Below are 22,784 nucleotides of genomic sequence, written 5' to 3' on the forward strand. Positions count from 1 at the left end.
TTTTCTTGTTCGCCGTTTCTGTCTTTATATTGCTTAACTGGGAAGTGTCAGTATTCGAATAGTTTTGTATATAATAATATTCGATACGTCACGCCATTCCATTCTCTGGCTTGTTTCAACAACGCACAGGAACACGTGTATGTACGACATACTAAAGACGCAACTGTATCGACATACTTTCACCAGCATCTTGCGATACAATTGCCGTGCACGCGTTGACGGCACGAACAAACTGCCGTGTGATCGAGAGACGGCTGCATCATTCTCAACGCCTTGGCTGCCGAGGGTGCAATTAGACGGGGGACCTCATACGCGGCCGTGCTTCGAATGGGTTCGTTTCTTGGCCTTTGTTTTGCAGCCGTCCCTTCTTTCAATCTGACCCGGGCGACCGCTTGTTCTTGAAACGACACGTGCATTCAGCCTACATCGCGTAGCGGCAGCGCGCGTGCGTGCATATGTGCAGATGCAGGTATAGAACAGCAGAGTCGCCGTGTGCGTATGTCGAGAACAAAAGTCTGTCGCGTCAGCTGTCATGAGTGGCGAAAGTGAAATACTGCCACCAGTCGAAATCAGCGCTGCATTTACTGGCGATTGTCGCCACGAAAACGCGACGCCGTGATGTCGCCTCGTTCCGCGCCATATGTGTGTATACGTATACCTCGATATGTCTCACGAGGGCCCACAGCAAACGTGAAACGAAATCCCGTACAAATACGACGGGTACGACCTGGAAGTTTATAATACACGTACGCAACCTGCGTGCATATAGACCTACACGTGGTGCGCGTACACATTATGTACACATTTCTTAAAATTCCGCATGTGAATGCTCCAAAGAAAAAAAGGCTGCCAGCCAATGTCTTTTCCTCTACCCACAAAATTTATCTTGCGCATGAGGTCGTTTACACGCGACTGAATAGCACATCGGACGTATGCGCCGGTGTACCTCGTTCAATATTACCATCTAAAATGCTCTTTTTTTTTTTTTTCTCAAAAGCGCTGTCTTTCAAGAAACAGCATGGTATGTCCGCTACTCGCGAAGGTCGGACAACTTCTAACTGAATTGTAAGGTTATATGCATACATATTTGTGAAAGATCACCACCACTATATCAATTTAGATATATGACAATGCCGCTGATGAATTGAGCATTCCATATATGAAACGGGGCGTTGGCACATGTCACCAAGCTCGTTATTTAATGCTTGCCATTTAAATCTGTCAGATATATCTTCTCTGAACTTAGCTTATTCCTTATTCAGAGAAGAAGATTTTGATTCATGGCTGGGGCGCACGAGCGCCCCACAGCGGCGTGCATGTGACCCGTTCCGCACCTCAGCATCTAAACTGAGGCTATATAATATATAAAAAAATGGTCATCAGTTCATCATTACCATTGTGATCACCACCACCACCACCTGCTGCCATATTTGCGTCGTATGTATGTATGTATGTATGTATGTATGTATGTATGTATGTATGTATGTATGTATGTATGTATGTATGTATGTATGTATGTATGTATGTATGTATGTATGTATGTATGTATGTATGTATGTATGTATGTATGTATGTATGTATGTATGTATGTGTTCAGACATGCAGCTTTGCTGTACAGCCTCTCCTCAGCCATGTTATTCAGCCTTTAAAGCATGAGAGATTACGCTAAATCCCTCGCAAATCTGGAAAGTTGACACGGACTGCGCGCATCACAGCTGCGCGGTGTCATGTGAAGTACGAGATCGGCTTATCCGACACCGTGAGTGGAAGGCGATAATTGAATGGCGAGATGGTCCTCTTCATCCCATTACAAAGACGGCATCGACTCGAGGCACATATATATATATCCCATACTGCGCAGCACAAGTCCTTTAGCTTTTCCCGTCATCTCTCCCTAGCTTTACAGCCCAAAGTTGCATTCTCTTTATCTCCTTCTTGTAATTCATTCCTAACTCGAGCGTGCGGCGCATGAGACGAACGTCGGACCCAAAGCACACGCGCTTTCCTTTATACACCGAAGAAGCGCGTCGGGCTGTCGTTCAGGAATCAGACGTAGCCTATATATTTCCTTGCCGCGAGGTGCATGTACTTGACTGACTTGTATAACTGGCTTGCCGCGGTCGCAAAGAGTCGATGTGAGGAGCAATAGCGGCCGCCAAAGGAAACGCCGACACAAAGATGTCGTTGCGTCGAGGCGGTCTCTTCCTCTTTGAGTTTCGCCTACGCCTCGTGGACCCCCCGGCCCGTGACTCTGCGCCGTATCGTATGCGTGACAAGCGGTCGGGGCATTGATATACAAGGAGGATAAGTGACGAGCAGCATTATCCTCTCTCGGAGGCCAAGTGCGTGCGTGCCCCTCCAAACGTGCCTGCCTGTACGTATATGCCATCTGTCCGTGTTCTGCGACGCGTGCCGTTCTCGACGGACGCACAATGTGGGGAGATGGACTTATGGCACCGAAGGCGGCGCTCTCTCTCTTGGCTGCTTCAAATGCCTTTTAGCTGCGCGCTTTCGTGTGAACCGACTGGACGTGCGTGCAAGCTAGCACTCGGGGACACGTGCGCACACTAAGTAAAATCCAATAAAGGAGTTAAACGTACGAAGTTAACCCAGGCGAAGTCTATACTAATCCATGATATTAGATATATTTGAATGTTCTGTCCACCGCGATGGTAAAGTCGGTTAAGGTGCTCGGCTGCTGACCCGAAGGTCCCGGGTCCGATCTCGGCCGCGGCGGTCGCATTTCGATGAAGGCGAAATGGAGGCCCGTGTACTGTGCGATGCCAATGGACATTAAAGAATACCAGATGGTCGAAATTGCCGGAGCACTCCACCACGGCGTGCCTCATAATCATATCGTGGGTTTTGCTACGTAAGATCCCCGATATGAATAAATAAATATTATTTATACTTCAACGACTGCATATCGTAGTTCCGTTTATGTAGTAATCACATACGATAGTAAAACGTAACTGCGCGATCTGACGGCACACACGGATCAAAAAAGGGAAACGGAACGAGCGCTGACGCTAAGCTAAATATATACGCAGAAAACAGGTTCATATACATACACACAAACTGATGAAGAAGTACAGGCAAGAACACGTGCTTCCCTCAACTCACCTAACTGTAGCGAGCTGTGTCAGGCAACGCAAGTTTCTCGAACGATGATGTTATCTAAGACTGCTGATGCACTTGCCAGTGCTCGTCCCGCTTTTTTCTTGTTCGCTGCGCGTCATCTTCGCTCTGTTTCATTAAGCGGTTGCTCCACCGGGGACGTACCCACGTGCATGTCCTGCATGCACGTTAATGAAGGCCACGTGGCCAAATTATCGCGAAACTGTTCACAATGGCGTCTCTGATCCATTCAATCTAACAACCGATTATAGCATGGAAGCTTCGGCGGCATATGCGTTGCCGGCCCTGCAAAAGTATATGAAGACTGCGCTTGTTCTGTTCTTTGTGTTATATTGTTGATTAGCTGATGGCTGCCATCAATATGTGATGTATGGCGGCGAGCAGAGGGGTTAATTCCGGAAGGGCAGGGGGGGGGGGGGAGGGACAAACGCCCCCTTCGAACCTGACCACAGGAACGACGCTTCACGCCCCCCCCCCCCCAAGATTGCGTAAACAGATTTCCAAGTTTTGATGTTACAGCAATGATTTATTCGATGTACGCCACTCAATGCGGTGGGAAACGTAAACGCTTCTGGCGGCAAGCAGACAATGCGCGCATGGCAGGTGCACCCATGCCTACGTTTCTTTTCTCAGCAGTCCTTTTTTCCCGCTCAGATACACGCGAAGTTATAGCAGCTCAGTGCATGCGCGGAGCTATGCCTTCGTTTGTCGCCGCTTCGGCATCACGCGAGAGACCGCTTCTTCGGCAGCTTGCATTGTGACGCCGCAACGACGTGTAGCATGTCGCGGAAGAAAGGAGCGATCAATCTTTCGCGTTTCAAAAGCGCCCGTTTCGGCTGCATTATTCTCCGCATCTCCGCAGCGCGCACTTGCCCGCGGTTTCGGTGGTCTGAAACACGCTGCCTCGCAGGCATCGGATCGACGCAGCACGCGACAGAACACGCGAACAGCATGCATCTGTGACAGTATTACAACATCTTTTCTTGTCGTCATTCCCCCCTCCTCTACCTTTTCTTTCTCGACACTCTTACGGTTACGTATCGTATATTTTCCTCTTTTTCCGAAGGCATCAGTCCTTGGTTGTCCGAAATCGAGAAACACGCCAGCGGTGGAACGTTTTTCAACTTCGTCAATAAAACGCATACCCTTCAAGTTCGTTCCTAATTTATGTATACCTGTGGAGCGCGAGACGCCGAGACTTTTTTTGTTGGGCAAGAGCGCCAGATACTGCTGCTGTATACGGCCCACCCCCTTATAATTGCGTGCTCTCTCTCTCGCTCGCTTCTTTATTGTTATTATTTTCTACTCACGGGCTCGCAGAATCGAAACGTTTTCGTGTAAAAACATTTATGTATACGACTCTTGTTCTGGGAATCCACACTTGAACTGGCTTGGCGTTTGCCTGAATGGAGAGGGTTCAAACGTTTGTTCCTCTTCACGGTTCGGTGATTTCGGGCTCGCTCCCGAAGGTTCGCGAGACGTAGCGACCTTTGTCGCAGACCGCTGTTAAAATGAAATCGCGCGGAAGTAAATTATACCTTAGAAGTATACGCTGCCACGTGACGCGCGCAGCAGCAACGACGGCGCCAAAGGACGCGTAGAAACGAAAGAGATGCAGCCGAAAAAGAAAAAAAAGAACGGTGCCAATTGTCGATCACCAACACTGGCCTCCGCGCAACTCGCAGACAGCCGCACCGAACACGCGTGCGAGTTACCTCTGTGAAGAATTCGCGCGAAACCTCTCGTGGTTCTATATATACAGCAATCGTTGCGGGTTATTTACCGCGCGGTCATGTGTATGTGTGCGCCATTTATAGAGCTTGATATACGGCGTTCTCTAGATTGTATAGTGCGTACACAGACCTACCTGCGTGCACGCATCGCGACGCGTCGCGAGGTTATATAGTTTATAAATACGTGAGCTATATAACGATACACACGCTGTAATTCACGTTGAATTGTGAAGCGCTTGTTCAATGACGCGGAAATGAGGCGTGTATACCGTGGCGCTTGTTCTTTACTGAGGTGTTAATTAGAAAATGTGGAAGGTGTTTGATTCGAATGAGAGATGGAAATATAATTTACTTGTTGATAACACGGCGCGTGTGCTGTGGAACTAGATGAAAGGAAACGTAGAGCTTGACTATAACAGCACTTAACAACGGAAAAGAGAACAATATATATATATATATATAGAGAGAGAGATACGCGTATCATATTCAATAGTGTAAACAATTAATCTTGCTCAACGTATACCCCCCCCCCCCTCCCCCAACCTTCCTCCTCCACTCAGCTCTCATGGGCTGCTTGTGCATATCTGTTCGAAACGCGGAGGAACGGGGGGAGGGGGGATCGGGGGAGAGGGGACCGGGGAGGGGGACCGGGGAGGGGGGAGCATGTATTGCTGATCACCACAGGAAGAAAGGGTATAGTCCTCCAATTCCCCTGCTTTCTATCCGGACGTTTAGCTCTGTATGTATTCTATTACTCAGGGGTGCATAGTGCACCAACTCGCCAAAGATTTCCATCGTGTATTGGTGGTAACAGGAGCGGCATGAATGTGATGGAGAGAGCATAAGGACGAACAGCAGTCATGTGACGTATAGGGAAGCACGGGATAGGAGGAGCGGCGACGGTTCCGCTGTGTAGGCAGGTGTATATATATGAAGTAATGCACGGGGCTAGTTGGTGGCCGTTCATGATTGTTTTGCGCTTAGTATTACTCGTACGCAAGAACTAATGAACGAACATAAAAGAACAGAAAGTGGACGCATGCGTGGCGCAAGGTGCGTCTACTTGTTGCTTTTTTATATTTGTTAAGTTATTATTCCGTCAAAGCAATACAATCATGTCGGGGCCCCTATAAACGTCCCCGGAAGACCAACGCTATGTAGGCTATTTATTAATTGTGTGGGGGTGGTTGACGCAAACCTATATTAAATATGTTCCATTACTAAGTTCCAAGGCTTCGCTACAGCATAGATATTTGTACGCACGCAGTGATCGTAAAAACGTGGTAAACTGCGACACACAGGCGTTGAGCAAGCGAATGCTTGCACCCATATTAATGTGACGCCTCACCAAGGAATACTTGGGCTAAAAATCAGAATCGAGATGATGGAGGGGGCAAAGCAAACAATCAACCACGAAACCCTGGCGCGGACTGCGGCTGAAGTCCGCTGGGCTGCATGAGTGCTTTCTCCGTTAATGGCTCTATTGTGGGTCTGACCTCAAGGCGACGCGACGAGCGCGACTCTGCAGGGGGTCCCGAATAAAGGCGCGACAGCGCGACACGCTGTGTTTGTGTTGATGCCAAGCTTGGCGGCTGCGTATATATACCGATGAAACACGGAAGAAACGGCGTATATATATGCGCGGCTCGCCAAGCAAGTTGCGCGTCTTACGTGTATTCCAACCACTTCGTTCACTTATTGTCTCGAACTATTAATTATAACGGATCTTACGCAAGCTGATAACTTTCCCTCGCCGAGATTTATTATTATTATAGCGGACGTGAAAGCCATGCGTGGTAAGCTCTTTCATGAGCAGGAATTCTCAAAGTAAATTAATAATTTGTAATAATTAATAATTAGGCTGTAACTATGGAACTCGATACACGTATATCGTTGTGGTCGTTGCTATTTCGCGAGCTGCCTTTCACGTCTCGGTGCTTTGAGCCGCCTGTGACGCAACCTCGTGTAAAAAAGGCCCCTAAATCAGCAACAGGATTGCAGCAGAAGCATTGCGCGCTGTTTGAGTGCATTTGAATGCGTGCCCAAGCATGCCCTGTCAATCCTTATCAGGTGGCTGTTCGCTGTGAACTTACAACAAATAGTGCCAAGCACACGTATATGCCATGACCCTTTGCCTCCTATTCACTTATCACATCCATAGAGTTTCCCACAATATTTGCTAGAGGGAACTCTGGCGCTGCGATCGTCCAGCCACCATGGGAATGATGGGTATAGTAGGTGCATGGATTTGCCTATGTCTCCGTGCTTGCGACTTTGAACCCACTTGTGTCTTTGTTTATTGTTGTGCTTTGGCTTTTGTTTCGTATAAAAGAATGCCTCGTTGTGAACCTCGTGAGCTGATATGAATTTTTGAGCCTTAAAGGGTTCAAGCTGGTGAATTAGGACTGCTTAACTTTTGCTGAGCTTCGTCTTGCGACGAAGTGGCTGCAGGCCGCACGGAGTCGAAAGAACGAAGCATAGGCAAATCCATCTACTATACCCATCATTTCCATGCTGTCTGAAGCGTCATGCGTTGCAGCTCCCGTAGGCACTAGCGCAAGATATGCCTCTAGTGCACTATTATGAAACTCTATGATCACCGCTATACTTTATTTATTCGTCCCATTCACTTATATCAAAGCTACATTATATACTTTTAATGTGTAGGTGGAAGTGGTGTTGAAACCTCATTTACAGTATACTTGGCTATACTTGGCTTGGCTTGGCTATACTCCGGCTATACTTGGCTTGCGGTGGGCGGGGGGTCTCAGTTTAGGGTTCTGCGGGCCCGGTCAGTCAGACTCAGCTGATCTTCCAGGTTCTCGCTGTCCAGCAGCTCTTCCCATCGCCCCACTGTAGGATGTTGTATGAGGGGTAACGCAGTAAAGGCCTGACATGCCCACGTGATGTGATATATGGTAGCTTTAGCTGAGCGAGGAGGGCATGCATTAGCTGGTCTACTACGAGTTCCTCCTTACGTTCATATATGCACCTGTTCGTCTATTATAAGATAATATGTTACGTGTTGGACTATTTAAGTGTGCCAATCCTGGGGATAATGCAGAGCGGTGAATGGCTGACGTCTGGTATATACCGTAATTACTGGCATATTGCAAGCATCCCATCTAGCGCAGTTATTCTAATGTCTACCAGCGCGTGGCCTGCCGCATTTATTCCTATGCACTACCACAATGATTAATGGTTAATGGTTAATGACAGCTAGCGTTGCATAAATGATGCATAATAGCGGCAATTGTGGATAATTGTGGCTAGACGACGGATTGCGCCGATAGTGCTGGCTTACATTATCTCTACTATATGGCTGATATCATCGGCTAGTGTTGGCTGATGAAGACGAGCGTTGTCATATGTTGGTTAATTGATGTAATTAAAAATGCTTGCTCGCTACCTGACAATACCTTGGTGGGGATTCCCAGCTTCAATTTTTTTTCCCTCCGAAAACGTGGTCAATTCTATGGGTTATTATCGCATGCGCTATTTTTATGCTTCACTCATTGATGCGATGTAACGTTCAATTGTAAGCACCTAGTAATAGTTATTGAATGATGAATGCCATATGAATGGTGATGGGCGCATTGATAACACGAGTGGCATGCTGTCCAAAATTTATGGCCGCTCAGTGAAATACATCAATCGCGAACAGCTAAACTTGTCGACTTACTTTGTAAGGCTGGCATGGCGCCGCGCATGCAACACCTCTAAGAAATGTCAACGTCAATTTTTCGCCTCGCTTCCTTGCACGTGCCTTAATTCGCGTTCAACACAGTTCATCGTTTCTAAATAGTAAAGAATAGACGAGCGTGGAAGAGGATACGAGTGCATCCCCTTTTAAAAAGGGGGCAGCCACTTAACGACGCCACGCGTGACACGAAAGCGTCGGCTTCTCAACGCCGGAATCACTGTAAAGTTGTCCCAAACGAAAAGGCCGCTAACAAGGCCGAGTCGAGCCAAATGACATCGCTCCCCGGGCGTCACCGCGTTGTTCAGTCGGCCCCTGCTCGCACCTTTAGCGCGGGCGCACGACGCATCGGCGGGGCCTTTGACGCGGCAGAGGCGCCCTGAATCGTGGCGCGACGCTCGCTCGTTAGTCGCCCATTGAGACGGGCAGACACGCGACGCCTGCTCGCTGCTGCCGCTCACAAGGGCGCCTACACGCGTCGCCACGCGACAGCGACAAGCTGCAGTTGATGCGGGTGAATGCGTAAGAAAGCGCGGTGCCAATAACGTGCAGCATTAGCAGCGAAATCAGACCTGTGTGGTGTGCTCGGGGTGTCCGTTGTAAACACGACAGGCGCGCGCACGGGAAGGGAGAGGAGGCAGTGGGGGTGACCCCCCCCCCTAATCACCTAAGGGGGCTCAAAGTCCATTATCGTCAAAAACCTGCGTTGCCGTAACCGTGTTCCTTAAACAATGACGGGACAGGTCCGACTAAGTAAAAGTATGAGGCAAACTCAGCGCACCCCCCCCCCCCCAGATCACTCAAGGGGGGGCGCGAATTCTGCCCCCCCCCCTTAAATGCTGCATAGGCATGTATACAGCAGTTCCTGTATACATAGGCGATGTGTGTACCGTTGACAATTTGACGCGTCCTGAGGCACATACGAAACCGCTATTATTTCCATATGCTCAGTAATATGATGAGGACAGCTGAGTAACACAGGGGGGGGGGGCAGTGCCGGTACAATTATATTATAGCGGAGTGCGTCCGCAGTGCCCGAGTCTGTTATCCGGCAGGGTATGTGAAAGCTTCAACTGGCATCTACAGTACTGTGAATCTATACAGTACTATGCTCGGTCAACGAGTCACTTGATACGATGAACCATTAGGTATTGTGAGAAGTGGTGCAGTGCCGGCCAGGAGGAGCCACGAAAGCTTGAGAATAACGGCAGACGCATGGCATCATCAACCTTTTGTTTAGCCCCGGTATGGCAATGCGCGGTGCAAGCATCGCGTGAGTTCCTGTGTTCTTACACATCAGTGCCTGCCTATTGCAGCGATAGCTTCTGTAAGCGCGAAACACACGTGACACGGACGAAGAACACAGGACAGGCGCTTGTCCTCCGTGTCACGTCTCTTCCGCGCTTACAGAAGCTGCGGAACGGTACCAACTAGCACGATCTCAGTGCTTGCAGTATAGCTGCGAGACACGTGTACAAGATAAACGACGCACCGATGCCGAAATCGCTGCACGTGCAACTGGAAAATACTTCCGTCACTCGTTATATATATAGATTGTGTTTTACGGCGCTGCTGTCGGGAAAGAATTAAGTTCCAAACGCTGTAGCTGCTCATCAAAAGGCAACAACGGTGAAGGCGGCTGCCCAAAGATGAGCACCCCCCTTCCTCCCTTTCTCATCACCATAAAATATATGACAATCAAGAATGTGTGTACTCGTATACCCACGGTATTCAAACACGTGCGACACCACCCGCATGCCGCGCGACGCCACCCCACCTCGATTGTCAAGTGCATCCACCCTTCCCTTCCCTTTGCCCCCCCCCCCCCTTCCTATTAGCTCCCTCCTTTAAAAAGAAAAAAAATATATATCTATATGCCATACACCGGCGCTCGCTAATCGCTAAAGTTAACGTGACGACTAACGCAGCCCCAACTTGGAACGATTCGTATATATCTACAGAGATAGTGTTATTCGTTTATCCCGCTGATATGTAGTGTAACTTATACAGCGCTGCACTTAATTTTCTGTTCCCTCTCCCTTGGAAGCTGGCTTTGTTGCAACAATAGGCGCGTCAAATGGAAAGGCGTTAATGCAGCGCGCTCGTGGCGGCGTCCGCATGCACGCTGTGCATGCGTTCGTGCGCGAGTGCTTATGTGGGAACGTGCGTTACACAACTGCTTGGGAGAAGGACGGCTGTGTCGGAGCATCCCTTACGTGCCGCTTTTATTTCGTGTCGCATTTCTGTACCCGTTTTTCTTTCTTGTTGACATTTTTCTTTCTCGTTACTGTATGCATGTGTTTGTTGAGTGCCGTGATCGCCCACTTGTCGATCGTGCACGAACAGGCTGCTGCGGCGGGTTACACGTGTTCGGCACGGATGAAACGACTGCTTCGACGTGAGCCTAATAGAGGCGCTGAGGGCCGCTGTGCTTTATAACTTGCTTACTATAGCAGCCGCCGCGGGGGTACAGCTGTGTGCTCGGCTACTGACCCATACGACGCGGGTTCGATCTCGGCCACGGCGTTCGCATTTCGATGGAGGTGAAATGCTATAGAGACCCGTGTGCTTAGATTTGGGTACACGTTGAACAGGTCAGCTGTTCTCCTTCTGTACGGTTCTAAGAGCGGCAACAGCTTTATTGATGCCTCGCCCAAAGGTGCTATATTTGTTGTTTTGCAAGTTTGTGTCTTATGCTTTCCGGACACGTTGGGTAAAACCCAGGGCCAAAAACAACACAAGAACTTCTGAAAGAATTATGCGACAGCTAGAAGATAGTTAAGAAAATTCTACAGGGGATGTGTACGCGGCTTAAACAGGTCGAAGACAGCCTTTACAAATCCTCGAAGAGCCCGAAAAAAAAAAAAAGCTATCTTGCTGGCAAAAACAGTAAAGGAATGGGACGGAGCTATACAAAGGCTCGTTAGCTTCGAAGATAGGAGCCGGCGGAACAACTTAATGGTACTTAGAATACCAGAGGAGAACACCAGAAGACTTACGCCATAAATTACTAAAATATGTGTTGGAAAAGAAGCTGCACATCATTCTAAGCACTGTCAAGCGCTCACGTAGAATTGAAAACAAAAAGCAGACCGCGAGGCCTCACCCTGTTTCTTTTAGATTATACGATTACAGCAAAATGGCACAGATTTACAAAGGTTATAAGAATATTTAAGAAACTGGCATTCCAGTTTCGGATACCTTTTCAAAAGAATACATTGGGGAAAACGTAAATTTCCTTCGCACTCTGCTATGAAGGAAAGGCAAAAGGGACAGCGCGCGCATGCTGACTGTGACAAGTTATTTTTTAATGAAGATGCTTTTTTTTGGGACTAACCAAAAAAGCCACCGAGTGAAGCTTAAGCGCGGTCCGCATCCACCAGCGCGAAGAAGCCATCAATGAAGGTGTTCACAAAACAGGAAAGGCAGGTTCCGGCTCGTCAATTCAAACGCTAGTAGCCTGGTAAACAAAAATGGACGATCCGCATACATTCTATACTACTATATGACCCACACGTTTTCACACAGTTACTGAGAAGTGGCTATGTCCTGACGATGAGCTAATACCGCCTGGTTATAAGATAATGCGGAATGGCTGTGAATCCTGAAGAGGTGGTTTTGATATATAGTTGTCAAAGAGGATGTTGAATGTGTACGTTTGAAAGATATCCAAGACCACAGCGTTAGGACTGACAATGCTTTAGTCCTTTTGAGGGCAATTTACAGAGCGTGTTAAGCTTGGTATACCTAAAAGATATCGTGAGTTGTTTAGATGAACAAGCAACGCGAAATGGTCGTATTGTTCTTTTGAGGAATTTCATTATACCACATATCGACTGGGATTATTTTTTCGTATAGGTTTACAAGATCTCCCGGAAACTGACGCACTCATATTCCTTTACCCATGACTTAACACAAATAGTTAAGGAAACTACACGAACGGCAGGCGCAGCGAAATCTATTCATGATTTATTATTCCTGGACGGGTGCTTTGATAATTACAAAGCGCCCGTTTACAAAGCATTACCAAGCATTGATAAATAAAAGTTTCTATTTAAAGAACTCGTAAATCACTCCGAGTTCAAAGTCGAGAGAGTGGTTTCTTTCTCGCCTTCATCTACTATTCCTATACAAGCGCTATCTCCTCTTCACCACTTATTCCTTCATAAAACACGTGCACAATGTCAGCGCTATAAGCGTTGAGCCTATCAGAATTTCGCGATTTTCTTCTACACGCTGTTATCCCGCTTTCGCAGTCGAAATAAACGCACAAAACGAAGTGAAATCAGTTCATCGCGCACGATAGTCGTGCGAGACAAGGCAGAACGGGCGTGTGAATGCATGGCAAGGCAGGGCAGGAGATTATTCACAACTGATATCCCTCGTATAGGGACCAATCGAGAGCTTATTTTCTCATGATGTCACGTGAACAGACTGCTGGCGTCACGAATTGCGCCAAAATGGTGGGAAACACGAGGGGAGAAGCATGCGTTCGTTCTTCGTATTTTCAGGGGTTGTTCAGAGGCCCTTTAAGTGGATTGCCATGGCAGGTGTCATGGAATCTCAATTTATTCTCGGCATGTTATGGCAAACAGAAATTTCGGGAGGTTGTCACATTCTTGGTATGCCACTCCTTGGCTACGCATGCGGACCTCCACTGCGACACCTCGTGCTCGAACCACTCGGTGAAATATCGAGTGCCAGGTGGCTTACTGCGAGCTTGATGCAACATGGCGACAAACTCTTTGTGCCGCAGATACACTTCCCTGCACAGCGCTTTCTTTTTTTTTTTTTGCCAATATGGTTTACTGCATTGCACATCTATGTTGAGGTGAAGCTTACTGAAAGCAATTCGACATCGTGAAGCGCAATCGGAATGCTGCGCCGGACATTGAGATACACACGTCACTCATTCTGCTCTATGGCCATCACATTAAATCAGACTGCCTTCAGATTCAATGCCTCGTTTTACAGGATCGGTCGAAATTAGAGCTATTTCTAGACCATAGGTCAATTTGTTGCGAAACAAATTTGTTCGTCAGATGTGATTTTTTTTCGTTGCATCATTCTGCATGTTACATTATTATTATTATTATTATTATTATTATTATTATTATTATTATTATTATTATTATTATTATTATTATTATTATTATTATTATTATTATTATTATTATTATTATTATTGAACATTTATAACATACATAAAAACCGCTGATCTGAGAACAGTGATGCAGTTACTTGGTTTGAGAACTCATTTGGATTTGGGGTGAGTGCGAGCGGTACGTTTACTTGATTAATTGAATTGTATATGCTCCTTTCAATTGCCATAACGGTCTGCCATGATGTTATTGCAATTCGCTGTCATTAATTATTTTCTTGACAACTCCGCGGTCTTAACTCAGAGTTCAGCAATCATCACTCCCAAGAATTTCAGTGCCCCGTTATATTAAGACAACACATTTCATTCTACAGTTGTTTCAGTAATTACCTACGCTGTTTAGTGCGATTCTGCGCTTCACGTTGACATGCACTTCATCCGGGAGAGTCCCGCAGCTACGAAGGTGTCTCCTAAGCGTTCTCGTGAGACGCTACATAATCAAGTATAATAGGGCGCGAAAGGAAAACCGGGCGAAAGGTGTGTATTTACATAAACGGTGCAGCATTACGGAATTACCCGATGCATCTTGCCATCTGACAGATGGACTCGTGGAAGGACGCTTCCGTAAGAACGCTTACGGCATGTGACTCACTCGTTGCGAAACCTCGGTTAGAAATCAAAGCAGAACGGTGGCTTTCGTGTGTATGTTGTTTTTCTTTTGCTATGTGATCTGTGGCAGCATGACAGCCGCCACTTGATCATTATGAAACGTCTGATGCGTGCGCGTTGCAGCGCGGCCATGACGTAAGCTGCACGGTATATGAACGTGTGGCGAAACTCCGATTGAATTTCAGCTTACATCGACACGACCTAATTCATATACTCGGGAATTGAGTATAAAATAAGATCAATAATAAATACCCATAGAAAAGACGGGGACGGTTACGGTACCATGAGGTCATTGTTATTGCACAGCCTGTCGCATTTTGCGTAGAGTAAAACCATTGCAGGAAGTGTCAGCACGTGGGCACGCACCCCAAAAGGCGTAATAAACACAGAACTGCCTGGTGGGGATTGCACCAGTAAGTTTGCTTAGGCAAACACAGCCACGAATAAGTGCAGAAAAGTGAACTGGGGCTAAGATGAGATTAGAAACAGGGAAGACTAAACTGGCTTGCATTCACAAAACAAGGAATAAGGGGAACAAAGGGGCTCGTTCTTTTATGGTATCAAGCCAATATGCTAAGAAGCCCAGCAAAGAAAAGACGCATTTGACTGCTCCTTTAAATTTCATTTCACTAATTTCATTTTATTACCTTAAGGACCCTACTGGGAATGGGAGAGGGGGAGGGGGGTACTACATAAGGGCTGGGTGTACAAAAAGCCAGATCCGCTTCGCGGACACCGATGAAACAGAGACGCTGGTGGCGTTGCCTTCGTCAGGCATTGCTGTGTTTTGCAAGTGTTTCAGATACGTTCTATCACTGCTCTTTATTTAACACTCTTTGTTAAGCTTTGAAGTGGTAGTATAGTTCTATTGCATCTTGACCATACCACTCTTATACACAGGTTTACAGAGAAGCCTTCGCTCAAGATACTCCGGTATGTGGTATCAATGCTCTTTATTAAACACTCTTTGTTAAGCTTTGAGGTGGCATTGTAGCCACCACCTTTTATAACCACAAAGTATCACGTGACAGTGGTGTGACTGTGGTCACGCGCACACCATTTGTTGGGCTAACTGTTGCCTCCTTCCTTTTTAGCGGAAGTTGTGTGCAGGACCGTATCCAGGGGGGGGGGGGGGGGAGCACCCCCCCCCCCTCCGATATTTTGATGACACATGGTGTGCTACGGGCCTGGTTGTGTGTAGTAGGATTTACCCAATTTCGGTGGCACATGCGCGTTTGTGTTGATGATAGTTTTCTGATAGGCCGCACAGTTTTCTCTGGCACACACCCGTTTGTTGGGCTAACCGTTGCCTTCATTTTTAGGAACCAGTAGTGGGGTTTACCAAATGTCTGTGGCGCGTACCCGTTTATGATGCCCACAAGCGTTACCACGGATCCCGGACACGAAAGGCTCGACCAAGAACCGCTTCGCTGTTAAAAGATGACGCGTTGACCGTTCAGGATGAGTAGTGAGCTCTTACAGCGTCAGTGAAGGCATGTGGGTTGGTGATGGCGACGATGACGCAGGAAAGGCCTTTCCAGTCTACAATGGTGCGCGGGAAAAAAGAAGAGGAAAAGGTGAGCGTACGCGTTTGGGGGCGAGCAACACATAGGGAATGTCCTGTACGAAACGGGCTGGTGGTAAGATGTAACGTGTCTGATTGAGATAACTATGATATGCTTTGTGAAATAGGAATAGGCTAGCAATGCGACGGCGATAGGAACGGGGGTGAGGCGGGGGCAGACCTGTTTCTGCCTTTAATGAAAGTACGCTTATATTGTATGAATACTGTGAGTAAATGAACCTAGTGGCGCCATCCTGCACCATCTCTAGTGCATTTCTAAGACAAATTTGATTAGAGTTCCAGACTGTGGACGGGTAGTCCAGTTTCGGGCGTTATTGTAGACGTGTAGGAAATGCGTTTAACATGAGGAGGGGAGTTTCATAGATAACGTCTGAGGAAGCCTGGGGTTTCGTTACAAAGTGAGATGATGTTGAACAGATGCGGAAGCCAGCTGGGATCTTGAGAAATAGTAACGCCGAGATATTTAAAGGTATTGACATTCTCAGTGCCAGTGTTAGCAATCTTGCGCGGAAAAAGGAGGGGGTTAAAAGTACGAATGAATGGCACTGCTTTCTATTTAGTTTGATTTAGAACCATTAGCCAACGATCGCGCCAGGTTAGAATATATTATTCACACTGCTCTGCAGCGCAGCCTGGTCGTTAGTGTTTGTTACATGCTTGGTAAATAACGCAATCGACAGCGAACATACGAATTGAACAAGAAATTTCTAATGGCAGATCATTTATGTACACCAGAAACAATAGGGGGCCCAATACAGAGTCCTGGGGGACTCCAGGGATTCGGGAACAGGGTTAGAGGCAGTGTTATTGATGCATACTAGTTGAATTGAATTGCGGAAGTGACAATGAAAGGGATTTATAAAAGTAGACGAAAAGTCGACTTTGAGCCGGGGGCAGCCGAATCCACGTCATTACGTTTTCGATGTACTACCGATTGAGATACACGACGATATTTGTCACACCGTCCACACCTCTTGTGTATTCGTATGCTAGACGTATAGCACTTGGAGCGCGTGTTAAGAATCCTGATTCACCGTCATGGAGGTGGTTGTGGAGTATGCCTTCTTTTTGGTTGGTTGGCTTTTATGGGATTTAACGTCCCGACGCGACTCGGGCTATGAGAGACGCCGTAGTGGAGGGCTCCGGATAATTTCGACCACCTGTGGTTCTTTAACGTGCACTGAAATCGCAAAGTGCACGGGCCTATAGCATTTAAACTCCGCGAAATACGACTGCCACGGACGAGATCGAACCCGCGTATTTCGGGTCGGCAGCCTAGCACCGTAACCACTGGGCCACCGCGGTCGCTATTGGAATATGCCTTGACTGAGCGGCAGACTACGCTTAGAGCGCAATCGATTACGTTAGGCAACTCGCCAATAAATCATCCTGTTCTACATCATTGCTTAAAGGCTGCCAGATTCGAGGCCGCTATATATGCAATAAGCTGCCCGTAAGCACAACTGCTGTTATTGACCTTCGTCGCAGTGATTGTCTAGTTCATTATTCTGCTGATATGCCTGTCATAAGTGGCAGATGGGCGAATGAGCCAATGAGGAACAATTGTTACGAAAGATCTTGCGAAGTTTTGTGAATACGAGCCCCGGTGCGCATCAATGCACCATGAAAATGCGCGTTGCATTGAAATGGCTGACATAAGGATTTCGCGTAATCCGCTGCACGAAGGCAAGGCTTCTACGTTTTATGGAGGTAGGTGAGCACACCTTTTGGTGGCTGTACAAAAAGACGTGAACTTATTTTTGGTCACTACAGGATGTCTCCTATAAACATTATTTTTCTTCTTTAAGAATGATATGCTCGTCAAATCCACAGTTGTGCTTTATTACATTTGCGTAGGGTAGTGGCAAGCGCTGTCTGTCGTTAGTCGTCAAGCAATACGGTGAGCTATGGACAGTAAAAACAAAAACAAAAGAAAAATTCAGCGGGACCTCTTTGAACGGGAACTGACCAAGATACGCGTTACATGGCGATCGACGTCCATGGTGTCTGCGCTGTTACTACAGTGGGTTTAAAGATCATATACACTTAAATATTTGTTTACTGTCTTATTAATATTCCATTCACTAATCTTCTCCTTCCTTCTTACTTGTACTCCGTGCTTCTTTTACTGACCGTGTTTACACTGACCGTGTTTTATTGGGTTCAAGGTGGGTCCGAATGGGTTGTCTGCTTTCACACGGAATTTGTAGACCTACTCTATATATCTATGCATATATTTACAAAGCTACGCGTAGAAAAACCTGTACATTTGCTTCAACTTGAACGCGAATTCACAATGCACAAATTCATATATATTTGCATACTCCATTCTCTGCGGCACAGGTCCTTTCTTTATTCTGTTGTGTCAACGTATCTGCATAGCTAAATTGCCAGAGGACTTGACAATTAGGCCATTGACTTACTGAGAAAGTTTCGTACAGGCTTAAGGAGGAAATAAATAACAACAACAACAAAACAGCGACAACAGATTACTCCGACCAAGAGATGTACAAGTTCAATGGCGACGTCCATCGGGGCAACGGCTGAGAAGTCACAGCTAACACTCATAACAGTTTTCTCTGAGAATAAGAATGTAGAATGTGGTGGCTCGGTGCTTCTGTAGGGCATATTCATGTACTCGCTTTGTGCAGCAATTGAAATGCCGAGTGATATGAACAAGACATAACGGCTCGCGCTTTGTCAGTGATGAGCCCAGAGAAATGGTTGGCGTAACATTAAGAGAGATGATTGGATCAAAGAGTGAAGAAGGGTAGCTGAAATCCCTGTTGGGATTAAGAGAAAAAAAAAGTGTACCCGGACGGGTCACGTAAGGCGTGTATGAAAAATAACTGTTGGTCATTGAGGGCGACGGAATGGATACCAAGAGATGGGAAACACAGCCGAGGGCTGCAGAAGGTTATAGGTGGGGTGATGAAAAGAAGTTCGCAGGCATGAAATTTAAACAGCTCGCGCGAGACAGGGCAAATCGGAGACCGCTGGGAGAAGCCTTCTTCTCGCAGTGGCTTATGATGATGAACGAATTCTATTACACGAGTAAGTTGTTTTTCTTCCTACTCCTTCAAGAAGTGAAATGCATCACGAGGCAAGAATAAAGCGGCGTTCAGTGGTTTCACTTTTGTCGCACAGCCTGTAGCGCATGCCTCAGATGATGTGAACAACCTTTCTCGTGAAGCGGCATTCTCTCGCTTCCGCATGATGTTCATCAGCACGCCGATGAACGTCCAAGAGAATGGATGCACCGAAAACCTCCCAGAATATGTTATAAGAGGGCCACGTGTGTGCTTTGTTAACACTATTCCTGACAGGCATGGCCTGGCAGGCTGCCACCCCTTAAAGGTGGGTCAATAAAAGTATTTCTTCCCGTTCAGTGAGTCCCGCGAAATGGGTTGCGTCATTACACGAGAAAACAAGCAACTGAAACATAAGATTATATAGATCATGTGTAATCAAGATATGCAGTGGAACTCACAGTGGTTGCATGTATACCTACAAGGAAGTCGTCCCACCTGAAGCAACTAAAGGTTTGTAATGCTTATGAAGTACGCGCGAAAAACGAGCAAGTTTTGGCGAGAAGTCCGGACAGCACCGACGTATAAGGGCGATAGCTGTCCAGTATGCATGCATTTAGGACGAGTGCTTTGAAAACTAATGCGGCGCTGTAGGCAACCTCAGCAGAATTATAGCAGCGCTTGAAGACTTGTCGTGCATTGTTTTAGTTGCGATTTCGGCATACTAATGATGCATCATCGCTGATATTAATGATACTAATAAAAAAGGAATCCGATAAATTAAACTTCATAGAGCTGTAGTTCATTTGTTTGAGCCTGTGAACTAAAAAATTAAACCATTGCAGACCATTGCGACAGGTGGCGGTAGCCATGCGCGGAACCGCTATAGCCATGCACCTTGGATGAATGAGCAGCATTAAGGATTACATTAGGAATTCGTTTTGATATAGTCATAACTTGTCGCTAAGTGATGGACATCCTTCAATAAGGACTGCAGTGGTCGCATGCGGGAAAGAGTGCGATTGCGCGGCATCGCGTGCCCACTGACCGTGCTCGTCGGACGACGCGAGGCTGCTCCGCGACGGCGGGCTGTGGGTCCTGGTCGCGGCCGCATCCATCGAGAGCCGAGACGCTGATTTCCTGCGCCGTGCGCCTCGCCAAAAGCCACGCGTTTGCTGCCTCAGCCTCCCCATCACCTCGCTCACCCCCACCCTCCTTGCCCTCCTCCACCACCTCCCAAAACACGCCGTCTTCCCTCCGGCAAACGCGACTTTTCCTTCTCCCATGCCGCCGCGACAGACCTCTTTCCACCGTCACTCTCGCCTTCAGCCCTGGGCTCTTCTCCTTCCCTCTCTAAACTCCGGTTGGGACTCCGAGCCTGCTCTCCTTCCTCGCGTGTCAGCCGAGAGGCATCTCGCCCTCGCCCGTCCGTGCTCTCCCGATGTGGCGGCAGCTCTTCGCTCTCCAAACCCCCACCACGCTCTCTCCCAATCACTGTCGCCCAGATGTGCGGCGGCGGCGCGATTCCGGCGCTGTCGCGTGTTACGCCTTCGCCATTGTTTGTCCCCCGCTGGGCGAGCCGCGTGTATCTGATTGTACCGACGTTTGCGACTCTCGTCTCTACTTGCTCGCCGAAACTCTTTCTTTTCTCTCCCGATTTTAGTCGTTTCCGAATCCTTCGCTTCTCCAAGTTGTCCTTCACTTGTTTCATCTTGTCGCGCACTCTTCTCCCGTTATGTTCTCGCTTATTCTGAGCGAAGGTTCGGAGTGTATCTTGGGTTTTTGCACGTCTTTGGTTTCACTTCACAAGATACGCGCGATTAGAGAGTTGTAAAATAGGGTACGCAAAGCTTTGCGTTAACGTTTGTCGCCACTGCGCATGCGTTGTACGCTATCCTCTTAGGTACCCTCGTTAAGGGATGGAAATAGCGCATCGTACCCAACGAACGCTATCTCTGCGTACCCTATTCTAAAACTGGCTATTGTTGCGCGACTTTCATATATAGTATATATAGCGAGAAAGCTGCGCGTCGTGTATATGTATATATATTAGTGTGGTGATAACGACTATACCTATATGCTGAAGGACGGTGTGGTCACAATAATCTAAGTACAGCGCGACAAAACGAGCATGCAGCAATTAAGCTAAGCAGGCCAAGCATGCTGACGTATTCTGGGACACGTGACACATGGGACCCATACGGATTCTAGGGGACAAATTTCTTTTACCCGGCTCACCTAAATTGAGCTTCTGCGTTCGTCTTCTATAGCGCTATATATGGTCTTTTTCACTGTAGCCGTTCCTTATAGTGGTTCTTATTTGGAGTTCACTGCATATTATTTTATTGCTATATTCTAAGAAGGAATGAAACAGAACAATGAGGGTAAATCCAAGCCCGCGGTGGCAAGAGATAATTGCGCAAATATATGTGTCTAATTCGTTTATTGCGCTCGCAATTGAATTTTTTTGGTGGCATCATATGTGATGTTTAGCTCAATCCAGTTGTGTGACTTTCTTCGATCATGTGTATAGTTCAGGACGCCAAGCTGCTCTCAAAAGTGTTTGTAATAACTCTTTTACGGGAGGGAATATACCTACATTTTCGAACTTTGTCATGAATCGTTTTTCCTATTTTGTTTTTATTTTATAATTTCTCATGATGTGTGACCTAGCCTGGCAACATAGAAGGTTTCGCATCATTCTAAAAAAAAAAAAAAAGGAAAGCAGTATTATGCTGGACGAAAATAATCTTTGTAAAAAAACCAAAAAGAAAAGACGCCGCTCAGTAAAGAAAAAAAGTCGCATATACAACACGTATATAGAAATATCATACAAACATCGAAGTATCAAACTATCCCATTATTCATCTTTCTGCTGTTTGGACGTTATCAACGCGTAAGCTCAACTAATTATAAGCACGGAATACTGCACAGCGCTCATTTATCTTAACGACAATAACTGCATAATTCTGCACACATGCACACACACGTATACGCAAAAGCAAAGGAGGGGACAGGCTTTTGTTGTCCAATTACATCATGCCTGCATTCTAAGGATCCAAATAAAAGGTCACCACCGCAACAAAACTCGTAGCCGATTCTACGTTAATAAGCGTCCATTGTGTTTCCTGCACGTGCATGCACGCAGCGACTCCCGCATCGCAATCTTGAAACAGCCGCTTCGCTTTACCACTCCATTTCGCATTTGGCGAAGCCTAACCTAATGCGACGGGCCCTTCCCAGAATTCCGCCTGGCGCGCGTTAAATTCCAGCCGATGGCGTAAAAGCCACCGCGAATGTTTCAGAGAGTGCTGCGGGCTTGCACAACGGACAACCCGAAGCGAGCGAAGAACGCCATGCCTGCTTGCCTGGAAACCCGCGAGCGGGTGAACAGAATTCCCGAAGGGGTCGCGTAACGGCGTTAACGCGAACTGTGAACACAAACGAAAAAGCGAAGGAGGCAGAAGGAATGACTTGCAAAAAGAAGCGTAGGTTGAGAGAGAAAACGCATGACCCTGCCGAGCAGTCAGAGTCAAGAAAACGCACTTTCTGAGTCAAGTGGTCAGAAAGCCTCCCAACGGGGTCTCACCCTCTCCCTCGACTTTTAAAAGAACACAGAACAAGAGGGCGTCTGCATCAGAGGCGTGGCCAATTGAAGGAAAAGAAGTTAAAGGAAGCAAGCAAACTGGAATAAAAAGAGGGAGAGAGTGAGAGGAGACGGAGGCGGGGCTTAGTTGAGGTCCCGCCCAAAGTGGCTTCTCGCGGCACGATCGATCAATGCTGGCACGACGTCCGGGCGCGCCTTTTTCTCCTTCTGCCAAGAGCCTGC

At 47.2% G+C, this 22,784-nt stretch overlaps 1 protein-coding gene across 2 annotated transcripts in view; it reads right to left on the reverse strand.

Moving 5' to 3' along the window:
- LOC119388093 (photoreceptor-specific nuclear receptor) overlaps positions 1-20,158 on the reverse strand; it is a 47,094-nt gene extending 26,936 nt beyond the window's left edge. For both annotated transcript variants that reach the window (XR_007415498.1, XM_049413821.1), the window contains exon 1: positions 20,004-20,158. Coding sequence is in view for 1 of the 2 variants with exons in the window: in XM_049413821.1 (XP_049269778.1) it covers positions 20,004-20,148 (145 nt within the window). In the remaining variant the exon portion in view is untranslated. The remainder of the gene's footprint in view (positions 1-20,003) is intronic.
- Positions 20,159-22,784: the final 2,626 nt, after the last annotated feature.

Source organism: Rhipicephalus sanguineus, chromosome 3 (assembly GCF_013339695.2).
Source record: "Rhipicephalus sanguineus isolate Rsan-2018 chromosome 3, BIME_Rsan_1.4, whole genome shotgun sequence".
Lineage (NCBI taxonomy): Eukaryota > Metazoa > Arthropoda > Arachnida > Ixodida > Ixodidae > Rhipicephalus > Rhipicephalus sanguineus.